This window comes from Salvelinus fontinalis, chromosome 1, assembly GCF_029448725.1.
Source record: "Salvelinus fontinalis isolate EN_2023a chromosome 1, ASM2944872v1, whole genome shotgun sequence".
NCBI classification, from domain to species: Eukaryota; Metazoa; Chordata; class Actinopteri; order Salmoniformes; family Salmonidae; genus Salvelinus; species Salvelinus fontinalis.
The window spans coordinates 44338123-44351330 of record NC_074665.1 but is presented as its reverse complement, the minus strand read 5'-3'; the positions used below and the strand labels follow the sequence as shown (position 1 = coordinate 44351330).

The 13208-nt window shown below is 43.4% G+C and overlaps 1 protein-coding gene across 5 annotated transcripts in view; it reads left to right on the top strand.

The window, feature by feature from the left end:
* The window catches only part of LOC129855161 (V-type proton ATPase 116 kDa subunit a 1-like), a 37942-nt gene that overhangs the window by 15030 nt on the left and 9704 nt on the right, over nucleotides 1–13208 (top strand). For 2 of the 5 annotated variants that reach the window (XM_055922536.1, XM_055922544.1), the window contains exons 10-21: nucleotides 3059–3271; nucleotides 4007–4157; nucleotides 4430–4569; nucleotides 5154–5317; nucleotides 6918–7008; nucleotides 7162–7280; nucleotides 7451–7667; nucleotides 8093–8200; nucleotides 8791–8988; nucleotides 10229–10246; nucleotides 11745–11862; nucleotides 12229–12400. In XM_055922536.1, coding sequence (XP_055778511.1) covers nucleotides 3059–3271; nucleotides 4007–4157; nucleotides 4430–4569; nucleotides 5154–5317; nucleotides 6918–7008; nucleotides 7162–7280; nucleotides 7451–7667; nucleotides 8093–8200; nucleotides 8791–8988; nucleotides 10229–10246; nucleotides 11745–11862; nucleotides 12229–12400 — 1709 coding nt within the window. The remainder of the gene's footprint in view (nucleotides 1–3058; nucleotides 3272–4006; nucleotides 4158–4429; nucleotides 4570–5153; nucleotides 5318–6917; nucleotides 7009–7161; nucleotides 7281–7450; nucleotides 7668–8092; nucleotides 8201–8790; nucleotides 8989–10228; nucleotides 10247–11744; nucleotides 11863–12228; nucleotides 12401–13208) is intronic. The other 3 variants (XM_055922564.1, XM_055922574.1, XM_055922553.1) reach the window with 3 other exon arrangements.

Here is a 13208-nt window from a genome sequence, read left to right as displayed (position 1 = left end):
CGATGTTAATGGGGGCCTGTTCGGCCCACCTTTTCCTGTAGTCTATGATCAGCTCCTTTGTCTTGCTCACATTGAAGGAGAGGTTGTTGTCCTGGCACCACGCTGCATGCTCTGAGTACACGTCCTGGTAATCCGTCTGTGCAGTCCATGCATGCTTCAGTGTTGCTTGCCTCGAAGCGAGCATAAAAGGCATTTAGCTCGTCTGGTAGGCTCGCAACACTGGACAGCTCATGGCTGGGTTTTCCTTTGTAGTCCGTAATAGTTTGCAAGCCCTGAGCGTTAGAGCCGGTGTAGTAAGATTCAATCTTTGTCCTGTATTGACGCTTTGCCTATTTGGTGGTTCGTCTGAGTGCATAGTGGGATTTCTTATAAGCGTCCAGATTAGTGTCCCGCTCCTTGAAAGCGTCAGTTCTAGCCTTTAGCTCGGTGCGGATGTTGCCTGTAATCCATAGCTTCTGGTTGGGATATGTATGTTCGGTCACTGTGGGGACGACGACGTCAACGCACTTATTGACGAAGCCGATGAGGTGGTATATTCTTCAATGCTATTGGATGAATCCCGGAACATATTCCAGTCAGTGCTAGCAAAACAGTCCTGTAGCATAGCATCCATGTCATCTGACCACTTCCGTATTGAGCAAGTCACTGGTACTTCCTGCTTTAGTTTTTGCTTGTAAGCAGGAATCAGGAGGATAGAATTATGGTCAGATTTGCCAAATGGAGGGTGAGGGAGAGCTTTGTATGCATCTCTGTGTGTGGAGTAAAGGTGGCCTAGAGTTTTTTTCCTTTGGTTGCACATGTGACATGCTGGTAGAAATGAGGTAAAACGGATTTAAGTTTGCCTGCATTAAAGTCCCCGGCCACTAGGAGTGCCGCTTCTGCATGAGCATTTTCTTGTTTGCTTATGGCCTTATACAGCTCGTTGAGTGCAGTCTTAGTGCCTGCATCGGTTTGTGGTGGTAAATAGACGGCAAGAATAATATAGATGAAAACTCACTTGGTAGATAGTGTAGTAGAGGAAAACCTGTTTCAGTCTGCTTTCCAACATTGACCTTTCAGCAGGACAATAACCTAAAACACAAGGCCAAATATACACTGGAGTTGCTTACCAAGACGACATTGAATGTTTCTGAGTGGCCTAGTTACAGTTTTGACTCAAATCTCCTTTAAAATCTATGGCAAGACTGGAAAATGGCTGTCTAGCAACAATCAACAACCAACTAGACAGCGCTTGAAGAATTTTAAAAGTATAATATGCAGAAAATTTACTAACATTTCGAAAAACATGTTTTCACTTTGTCGTTATGGGGTATTGTGTCTAGATGGGTGAGAAAAATAATCTATTTAATCCATTTTGAATTCCGGAGGTAACACAACAAAATGTGGAATAAGTCAATGTGTGAATAGTTTCTGAAGGCACTGTATGATCGGATGATTGGAATTCCATGCAATCAGGGCCCATGAACAGCTAACCATACAATGACTGTGTCCCAAATTGTTTGTTCCTAGACGTCTGCATATCAAATAACCACATCATATGATATAGCAATACGATAGTCGATGGTGTGACGGCGAATAACTATTGGTTGATGCGATGCAACGTCTTTCAGGTAGGAACGCCCCCCTTCACTGTTGCCAGTGAGGAAGTTACCCAGTTACCCCTTGTTCTGTTCTCAGGCTTGCATTTGCCAATACATCATTCTTGTTACTGTCACGCCCTGACCTTAGATTGCTTTGTATGTTTCTATTTTTTGTTTGGTCAGGGTGTGATGTGGGTGGGCATTCTATGTTTGTATGTCTATCTTTTCTATTTCTATTGTGTTTGGCCTGGTATGGTTCCCAATCAGAGGCAGCTGTCAATCGTTGTCTCTGATTGAGAACCATACTTAGGTAGCCTGTTTTCCCTCTTTGGTTGTGGGTGGTTATTTTCTGTTTAGTGTTTGTCGTCACCTTACAGAACTGTTCGTTTGTCAAGTGTTTCGGATTTTATTAAAAGTAACATGAACACTTCCCACGCTGCACCTTGGTCCTCTTCTCCTTCTCCCGACGACGTTCGTTACAGTTACACAGGGCTTTTGTGTTTGTTATGTGACAGTGTTGCAAGCTAATCAACCAAATATGCAATGGCAATCATAAATTGTCCCAGAAAGCATGACAGGATGTGTGTGCTTGTGTTACACAGTCCCTTGATACTGTTGGTTTAAGTCACACAATGTTCTCGATGTGGGGATGTGCACATGTGCAGTATCTCAGTACTAATCGGTAGAGGTCTTTCGCCTCGTATAACAATAATTGTGTTGAACTCAATCCTTGTAAAAAAAAGAATGTGGTTCTGCTTGAAAGGGAAGACTCCCTCTGTCCTCCTCTAAGCCTGCCCTCCAGTGGAGTCACCGTGCGCAAGTTTTTAAAAATAAATAAAATCATAGTGGCCGTGCCCGAAATCTGTTTTTCCTACTACTTACTAAAACGACATACTGTTTAGTCAAAATTAATACAGTAAGCAACAAATATCAACATACTAGGCTCACCCTTCCTAAGAATGCGTCGTCTAATGTGCAATTGCATTGATACCCGCTATTTGTTCATTTGGTTACAGCGTGTCCCCTTATCTCATTATCAGCTGACTATCAGCTGTTGTCAAACACATGTGCCTGGAAAGTCGATTCTATTCCTCAAAAGTGTGCAGCGAATTCTACTAGATGAAAAGCCGAAGTGAGTATAACATCCTGACATTTAAGCATACTCGATTTTGGAAATGTCATATACTATAAAACGTAATATTTTCGCATACCTAAAATGGGTATGGGTATTTGGACACGGTCTATGTCTGAACCAACTGAGGCCTGAAGACTTGCGTTAGCTCCCCCGAGATAATACCTACTACCTAGGCTTAGATAACACCATCTTGTTGTCTGTGCAGGTCCTAAACCAGATGGACATTTTTCATAATTTAATCATTAGTTTGCACCAACGACCTGAAGACTTGCGTTAGCTCCCCCGAAATAATACCTAGGCTTTAGCTCAGCGAGCTAACAAAACCCTATTTTCTCCCGTGCAGGTGCTGAACCAGACAGAGGACCACAGACAGAGGGTGCTCCAGGCTGCAGCCAAGACCATGAGGGTGTGGTTCATCAAGGTGAGGAAGATGAAGGCCATTTACCACACGCTGAACCTGTGCAACATCGACGTCACCCAGAAGTGCCTGATCGCCGAGGTGTGGTGCCCTGTATCCGACCTGGACTCCATCCAGTTCGCCCTGCGCCGAGGAACGGTGAGTCGGGTCTGCAAATCAGAAGGATTAGAGCTCCAAGGCAGGAAGCTCCCTTTAGTTCATTACCTCACTTCCTGTTGTTGTTTTGATGCTGAAAATGTGGAATTTAATACAAGATGACGCTATAGTATGAAGTACTTTGCATTCTGTATAAACACCATCGAATTTGTGTTGAATAGAAATACTTGGAATTGAACAGAAATCATAATTAAGGGAGAAATGATACTGCTAGATATCAAATACATACAGAATATCATTATGCAATCTGTTTTGCCAGGCAAACTAAACCAACTGCACACACAATTTTCATTGGAAGGTCTATGGAACGTACTCTTTCTGTGCACTGTTCTTATCTAAAGTTAAATGAAATGACAGGAATAGGCAAACGTTGATGTAATGTTATCATGTAGTGAAATACAACAATGATTCTGCCCAGTCTTTGGTCTGCAGAACTGACCTGGTGTATGTTCCTTCTCCCATTACTCATTGGTCTAAGTGATGTGGCTACCTCCTCACTGAGTCATCTGAAAATATGAAAATTGTGTTTAATTGGCATTTGTCAGGTAATTCTGGTGTAGGGTGAAGTTTCCCCTAGATGCTGATCTTGGGTCAGATTTGCATTTTCCTCACTAATGATTAAGGTTAGGATTGGGGGAGGGGAAGCTGATCCTAGAGTTGCACCTAGGGCAAACTTTACCCCGTAGCGGTGACTCATTGGCTTGGTGTGTTTTACAGGAGAGGAGTGGCTCCACAGTGCCCTCCATTCTCAACAGGATGACCACCAAGCAGACTCCGCCCACCTTCAACAAGACCAATAAGTTCACCTCTGGATTCCAGAACATCGTGGACGCCTACGGGATCGGAAATTACCGGGAGATCAACCCAGGTGACATACAAGTCTACACTGTGTGCCTCTGTGTTGTTGCTGTTGTGTCTATGTATGCTGTTGTGTCTTTGTGTGTTGTTTTGTCTGTCTGTTTTGTTGTGTCTACATAACTGTTATGTCTCTGTGTGTTTTGTGTCTTGTGTTGCTTTGTCTCGTCTTGTTTTGTCTCTTGTGTTGTTGTGTCTTTCTCTGTATCTTGTTGTTGTTTTCCCCCATGCCATTGTGTTGTACTGTCCACTGCGATGTGTCTTACTGTGTGCTCTTTCCTACAGCACCGTACACCATCATCACTTTCCCTTTCCTGTTTGCGGTCATGTTCGGGGACATGGGTCACGGTGTGCTGATGACCTGCGCCGCTCTCTACCTGGTCATCCGAGAGAGCCGCATCCTCTCCCAGAAGACTGACAACGAGGTACGTCCCACCGAGAGCGCCGATGACGTTGTGTGCTTCCGATTAATATCTCCTTTCTCCTGAAGTGTGCACTCGTTCACTACTTCTCACAAACCTAAAAGCATTGGCTTGAGGGAGGAAGGGGCCAGAGGGAGTTTCCACCATGTTTCTTATACCACTTAGTTCCTTTAAAGTCAGTGAAGGGATGTGAGCAAGTGCACACTTTGGGAGGAAGGAGATAATTAGGCCAATGTATTGTAGATTTAATTTGGCAAACTACCCTCTCTTGTACAGTAGGCTACATAACTTGGGGCAATTTAAGTAATGTTTTAGTGTTTGATGTAGTTGAGTGTTGAATGATGGCTGGTACAGGCAATGACGTATGCAGACCTTCTTTACCCGGTGAGGCCTGGGTCGTGTTCATTAGGGTGCGCAACGGAAAACATTTCCCAACATTTTGCGAAGGGAAACGAAAATGAGTGTTTCTTATTGGACTGGTCTACGTGGTCCCTCTCTGTTTCAGTCCGTTTTTTTCCTTTCTGTGCCAATGAACATGACCCAGGCCAGTGCTCCAATGTGTGTTCATACTCTCCCTGCCCTGGCAGATGTTCAACATGGTATTCGCTGGACGCTACATCATCCTGCTGATGGGAATCTTCTCTGTCTACACCGGTATCATCTACAACGATTGCTTTTCCAAATCCCTCAACATGTTTGGCTCCGGTTGGAGTGTCCGGCCCATGTTCAGCCCCAAGGGAGCCAACTGGACGTAAGTTATCCGTCACTCAACTGTCCAACCTATAAATCCACCAATAACCAACCAATCACTCACGCGACTGCGCGACAGCCAATTGGGAGAAGGCAGTTCTTGGTAACAAGCTTTGACATTAGATAACAACAAAAAGATACACCCACCACGGGAGATTTCAACAGCTTGATTGCTGTTTAACATATTGTTCAAAAACATTACTCAAACTTTCATACCGGTTAATGTAGTAGCAGGGTCGTTCCACGAAAAGAGTCCTTTTTGTGTAGTATAACTTGGTGAAAACATTTGAATTCACCTAATTTTAACATTCTGTCATGGCGAGCGGATTTTAAACTCGTCTGAAGTCGATAACACTGATGTGCCAACTTCTGTCTGTAGCGTCGGAACCGTTTGAGATACAAACTAATATGACCCCACTATGGAAAGGGGAGACATTGCTCCGTTTTGCTCTATGACCCCCACAAGTGTCATGGGACTCGTCTGACGGTAACCCATACAAACAAATGGAAGTATGGAGGTGGTTTTGTGGCAACAAAAATAAGGGGTTAAATATGTGTCCAAAAAAACAAAAATAGTCCCTGAGCTTTCTTATATCGCCTAGATATAGGATAGACACTTCAAAACCTTATTCCTTATGATTTATTTATTTTAACTGTCTTTTTTGCCATTTATGAATGTGTAATTCAATGCATTTCTAGGCGCTGTAGTATTAAAGGCCAAGTTCAAAATTGTATCATATATTTTTGTTGTTGTTGTATTTTACCCTAATTTTCTCCCCGATTTCGATCTTGTCTCATCGCTGCAACTCCTCAACGGGCTCAGGAGGCGAAGGTTAAGTCATGCGTCCTCCGAAACATGACCCGCCAAACCGCGTTTCTTTACACCCACCCGCCTTAATCCGGAAGCCAGCCGCACCAATGTGTCGGAGGAAACACTGTTCAACTGACAACGAGGTCAGCCTGCAGGCGGCCCACCACAAGGATTCGCTAGAGCGCGATGAGCCCAGAAAATCCCTCCCGGCCAAACCCTCCCCTAACCTGGATGACGCTGGGCCATTTGTGCTTCGCCCTGTGGGACTCCCGATCACAGCCGGTTGTGATACGTCTTGGGATCAAACCCAGGTCTGTAGTGACTCCTCTAGCACTGCGAAGCACTGCTTTAGACCGCTACGCCACTCGGGAGGCCATCAAATAATGTTTTAATATACATTTTTAATACCTAAAGGGGTCTTAAAATTCCAAATCAAATTGCTAAATGATCCATAGTATGACCATCTTAAAATAATTCCATATGTTAGCTTAGTACCCCCAACGGAGTTTAAAATCTTCAGAGAAGTCACAGTGAGTATACAGAGGGACATGTCAAAATGCTGAATTTTTACAGTTTAGCAAGTCTTTATTTATTTATATACAAAATCTGATTTATTGAATGTTCCATCTGGGGTATATTACAGGGCACTTCATTTATTATACCAGGCTTTTAAAATCCAATATTGGTGCACTTTCCAGCAATGCATACTAGAAACCCTTTATGTATACTGTATGTCAATGATAGCAACGGCCTGCAAATTGTTCACTTCAATTGTCTATAATATATCTAGGTTTGAAACTCTCAATGAAAATAAGGTGCTGCAGCTGGACCCAGCCGTGCCAGGTGTCTTCAATGGCCCCTATCCACTGGGTATAGACCCGGTAAGTCTGTCTGTCCAGTCTGTCTGTCTGTCTGTTATGTTGTCCTTCCCTCTGTTTCTCTGTGTCTGTCTCTCTGTCTATCTATCTGCACTTTCCGGGAGTCATCTCTACAATGAGAGGTCTTTATCTCCGCCTCTTCTTTGTGATCTTCAGATCTGGAACATTGCCACCAACAAGTTGACCTTCCTTAACTCCTTCAAGATGAAGATGTCTGTGATCCTAGGAGTGATCCACATGATGTTTGGCGTCTCTCTCAGCCTGTTCAACCACCTGTACGTACCCCTCTGTGTTTAACGCTGTGTGTGTGTCTGTATGTCCGTTTTGACCTTTGACCTGTAAACCAGAGCGCCAAAGACAAAGGTCCATTCATGAAAACGCAATGGTCAATAATGTCATTCTCTTCTCCGCTTCTCATATCTTCTGTTCTCTTACTGTGGGCCAGGTACTTCAAGAAGCCTCTGAACATCTTCCTAGGCTTCATCCCTGAGATTGTCTTCATGGCCAGCCTGTTCGGCTACCTCATCATCCTGGTCTTCTACAAGTGGACGGCCTACGACGCTTTCACCTCCAAGGACGCGCCCAGCCTCCTCATTGCCTTCATCAACATGTGTCTCTTCAACTACGGCGACGTCACCAATAAGCCTCTCTACCGGGGACAGGTGTGACCGGGGGACCCTTCCCTCCCTCCCTCCATCCCTCGGGTCTCTCCTAACTACTCTGGTTCCTTTGCTGCCCAGTGGCATATGGGGCTGCATCTCAATAGTGACTCAAAAAGTGACTTCATTTCCTCGTCTTCTTTCCTTTGTCTGCTCCCATCAGAAAGAACTTAACAGATGAGAAGATAGACCCTTGAGGTGTGCCTGTTACGACCCTTTCAGCTTTTCAACTCTTTTACCCCCCCCCCCCCCCCCCCCCCTCTCTCTCGCTCAGACCAGTGCAATCAAAGGAACGGGAAAGGAGGTCACTATTTTAGGCTATTGGGGCGCAGCCAGGGTTCCGGAGAGCAAGTTAGCATATGTCGCTGATAAGGCTCCATGTCCCCAATATATTGTCTGTTAACGTTCTCTCTGTTTTGGATCTATAGATGGGGATCCAGATTGTTTTGGTGCTGATTGCCCTTGCATGTGTTCCCTGTATGCTGATAGTGAAAACTATGGTGCTTCGGCGCCAGCACCTGTGGAAAAAGCACCTGGTATGTTCATCAGATCTAACCTTTAACCTTTACGACTCTTGTTGATTACCTGTTTTTGAGAACCTGTTGTTTTCTTTCGCTTTTTTTGTGGCCTTTCGTTTCTATCGACTGTATGTTTTATTTCTGTAATGTCGTGCTTGGTTGTGTTTTGCCATACAATGATGCTTAAAGCATGCCTTGGAAAATCTGTGAAGTAAAACAAGTATATTTACTTTGCTATATTTTGATAAAAGATTACAAAGAGATTAGAAATACTTCAGCTGCATGTAAAAAATATTTATTTGGTTATTTGATTATCACAAGGCTAGCTTTGCTTGTTTGGCATATTAGTGGCACCTAACAAGTCTCCAATTTGTACAATATTCCCCATAATTTTAAATATTTAACATATATTTTCCATGTCTTTTTTTCCATATATTTTACATGTATTTTGCATACATGATTAACATTTTTACATGTATTTTACATATATTTAACATATTTTTTTATACCGATCTGCTTGTTGGGTGCCCCCCTAAGTGCCAAACGCAAACATAACACCCCAAGGCGTGCTTTAAGCCAGACACAGATCTTGTGGCTTTTGTATCTAGTCACAGAAGAGGGAAGAATGCCCTGCAGAGAATCTAGAGCAATCTTTAGAGCAAACAGGCGTGTCCTCATCAACCGGACTCACCCAACAGGGCACACAGAAATTCGGAGGGGTGCGGGTGGGCAACGGGCCCACGGAGGACGAAGCTGGTATCATGGACCATGACGCGCTCTCACAGCACTCTGAGGACGGAGACGAGGTAAGCCAAGGGGTTTTAACTGACTACGTACCTTTCTGACATTTTGGCTCGGAAGTACCATCATTTCAGACTGAAAGATAATCACATTTTTTCTGAGCTGGATATCTATCATCTGGTTTTCTCTCAGCTTAGAATAGAATCTAATCTCTTCCCATGTCGGACCTTTCTTCCTTCTGCCATTCTAAAACATGTATTATTACCTCATTAGAAAGCACTTTGTTCCCCTCTCATTTGAAATCATCCCGTTCTTTACCACATCATTTTTGACCTCTCGTTCATAGCTACAGTATAGATCTTCCTCTGGATCTTTCTCTCAAACCATTTGAAACCCTTTAAAGGAATGAGTCTGTGGACCTTTACGGAATTTGTGGTATGTTTGTAGACTACAGCACATACTGCCTCACTCTATTCCTTATGCAGCAGCAATGACTTGCTATAACCTGTCACAGCTACATAAAACCCATTAATGTACCCTCACTACGTAGTTTCATTACATCATCTTCCTCTTAGACGCGTGTTTCAAATAGCAGCGCTGCTTTCTGTGTGTTATTGAGTGAAGGAGGGGAGGGATGTGGGTACAAGTGAGGGCAGGGGGGATGGAATGGAAGAGATAAGAAAGGGATTTTCTGTTTCACAGTGGGTTCAGAAAAGTAAACAGTGAGGTGAGTTTGCATGAGAACCAGCCTCAGTGAGTCATTGCATGAGGGAATGGAATTTGGAAAATATTGTTTTCTGAGTCAGAGGTTCTGGGGTTTTTCATGTAGGCCTAATGTTACATTATATATCCTGGTAAGAGGTTTGTTTTTACAGAAAAAGTGTACTTGATAGTCCAATAAGAGTATACTTTGATGATTTCTTATGAAAAGGTTTGTATGTTTACAAATAAATTGCTGGCTTGTTTTGTAATACAAACTACGACTACTATGAAATGTGATCACGTACTGTGTCTAAGATGATATAATTTCATTGTGGGTGTTGGGAGCATCTTTTAAAATAATGATTCACTGGAAGCCCAACCAGACATTCTCTGGCACCTCTTCCGAAAGTTTAAACATTTAGCAAAATGCTGGATTAACTAAAAGTGTTATTATGTTGTCGCAAAGAGCCATAGAATGCTATGTAATGCATGCAATGCATGCTATAAAAAAAAATTGTGATCATTTTTGCCATCATGGTAGTCATATAACAAATTTCCTCCATGAACCCTGCCACTAACCTTTGACCTCTGCTTACTTTCAAGCATGCAGAGGAGGAACCGGTAAGAGCCAGGCCGTGCATCCCGGCATGCTGTGCGTCTGCCTGTCCCCAATGACAGTATTCTGCGGCCTGTCTGTTTACCCAACCTGCCTACCTACCCACTCTGTCAACCGCCCAAGAATGACGTGTGTGTGTGCATCAAATCAAATCAAAGTTTATTTGTCACGTGCGCCGAATACAACAGGTGTAGACCTTACAGTGAAAGACTTACTTACAGGCTCTAACCAATAGTGCAAAAAAGGTATTAGGTGAACAATAGGTAAGTAAAGAAATAAAAACAACAGTGAAAAACAGTAGCGAGGCTATAAAAGTAGCGAGGCTATAAAAGTAGCTAGGCTACATACAGACAACGGTTAGTCAGGCTGATTGAGGTAGTATGTACATGTAGATATGGTTAAAGTGACTACGCATATATGATGAACAGAGAGTAGCAGTAGCGTAAAGAGGGGTTGGTGGGTGGCGGGACAGTGTGTGTGTGTGTGTGTGTGTGTGTGTGTGTGTGTGTGTGTGTGTGTGTGTGTGTGTGTGTGTGTGTGTGTGTGTGTGTGTGTGTGTGTGTGTGTGTGTGTGTGTGTGTGTGTGTGTGTGTGTGTGTAGCAAGGCAAGTCTATCAAAAACCAGTTTTGACTGGATTCCCTTTCATTAACTGACATTTAGCCATACCATCTGATTGCTCACTTTTTATTTTTTTCCTGCATCTCTTTTCTCACCAATCCTCAGTCCATCCATCCCAACCAATGTGCATTGAGATATCAAAAAGGCATGATTTTGTTGTTGCTGTAATGTTTTGCTATTGATATCTGGATGTTGGATGAAAACCATTATCCGAGCTATTCAGCTTCCTACATTTGCCATTGCAACATGTACTGTGCAGTAGTGTTGTTTTTCTTAGCGAATCACGTTGGAAGCCCTTTTCAAGTAGAACAATGAGAGCCAGCGCTGGCTTTTCCGTGAACTGTGAGCGGATCGAAGGACAAAAGAGAGGGATGGAAAAAGGAAGCCTGGCCCTTGCCAAGCTAAACTGAATGATTTTGATTCTCATGTTTTTCACATCTCATACGCAAGGGAAGAAAGCCACATTACCGGTAGTTGTGGATAGATTAGATAAAGCAACCTCTTGAGGTACAATTCACTCCGTATGGAATTACAGCATACTTACAGTCAACTGTTAAGTGAATTTGAACAGCACCAGCCAGAGTCATGTTCAGTAGGGCACACTGTAACAAAACCTTTTTGCAATGGAAAAGAGTCTGTGTTTTTATCAGACAAGCGCAGGTGGTACCTCCCTGTTTCTTTCCTTTTTACTCTCTTTCAAATCGTTTTTGTTGTTGTTTTGTTCATACTGACCATGACCATAGCCTAGGTCTGTGTAGCTTCCAGTGGAATGTAGACATCTAGTTTCCAGCGGAATGGCAGTAGGTCTTAGTGTACATGTTGTTCCAATGGAAGGAGCATTGATCTTAGAATACATCCCTGATGCGCACCTCCTCTCTCTGCAGTTTGACTTTGGAGACGTGGCAGTCCACCAGGCCATCCACACCATAGAATACTGCCTGGGCTGCATCTCCAACACTGCCTCCTACCTGCGACTCTGGGCCCTCAGTCTGGCCCATGCACGTGAGTGTTACCCACACACTGCACACACACACTACACACAGGTGAATATACTGTGCACGTGCATGTAACTACTTACTCTCCACCTAGAAATGCGTGCGTGCGCACACACAAAGAATAGACATGCACTCATAACACAAGCATAATGCACATGCAATACTGTTCTTTTCTATCGCTCACTTACTCAATCATGCACATACTACATGGCAAGAGGGTTGACACTAATTGGTGGATAACGACCTACTGGTAGAATGAACGCCTTACAACTCTCTCTTCTCACCTCCCTATCTCCCGTCTGTCTCTTTCTACCTCTCTTTCCCCTTTCTATCTTTCTTTTGTCTTTCCTTCTTTCTCTCTCTCTGTCCACAGAGCTGTCGGAGGTGCTTTGGACCATGGTGATGCACCTGGGCCTATCCTCCAGGAGCGGTGGCGGCTTCTTTGGCCTGTCAATCATCTTCGCGGCTTTCGCCATGCTCACCGTGTGCATCCTGCTCATCATGGAAGGCCTGTCCGCCTTCCTGCATGCGCTCCGTCTCCACTGGTGAGTCTCAAACACGCACGTACACTCTACACAGTGCCTTCCGAAAGTATTCTTACCCTTTCACTTATTCCACATTTTTATTGTGTTACAGCCTGAATTCAAAATGGATTAAATCGGGGGGGTTTCTCTCACACCCATCTACACATAATACCCCATAATGACAAAGTGAAAACTTGATTTTAGAAATTTTTGCAAATTGATTGAAAATGCGATACAGAAATATTCACACCCCTGAGTCAATAGTTTGTAGAAGCAATACTTTGTAGCGTCTTTCTGGGTGCGTCTCTAAGAACTTTCCACACCTGCTCATTATTCTTTTCAGAATTCTTCAAGCTCTGTCATATTGGTTGTTGATCATTGCGAGACAACAATTTTTTCAGGTTTTGACACAGATTTTCAAGTAGATTTAAATCAAAACTGTAACTCAGCCACTCATGAACATTCACTGTCTTCTTCATAAGCAACTCCAGTGTAGATTTGGCCTTGTGTTTTAGGTTATTGTCCTTATGAAAGGTTAATTCATTTCTCAGTGTCTGGTGGAAAACAGACTGAACCAAGTTTTCCTCTAGGATTTTGCCTGTGCTTCACTTCATTCCATTTATTTTTTATCCTGAAACACTCACCAGTCCTAAACGATTACAAGCATACCGATAACATGATGCAGCCACCAGTATGCTTGAAAATATGGAGATTGGTACTCAGTAATGTATCCTATTGGATTTCCCCCAAACATAACACTTTGTATTCAGGACAAAAAGTTAATTGCTTTGCCACATTTTTTGCAGTATTACTTTAGTGCCTTGTTGCA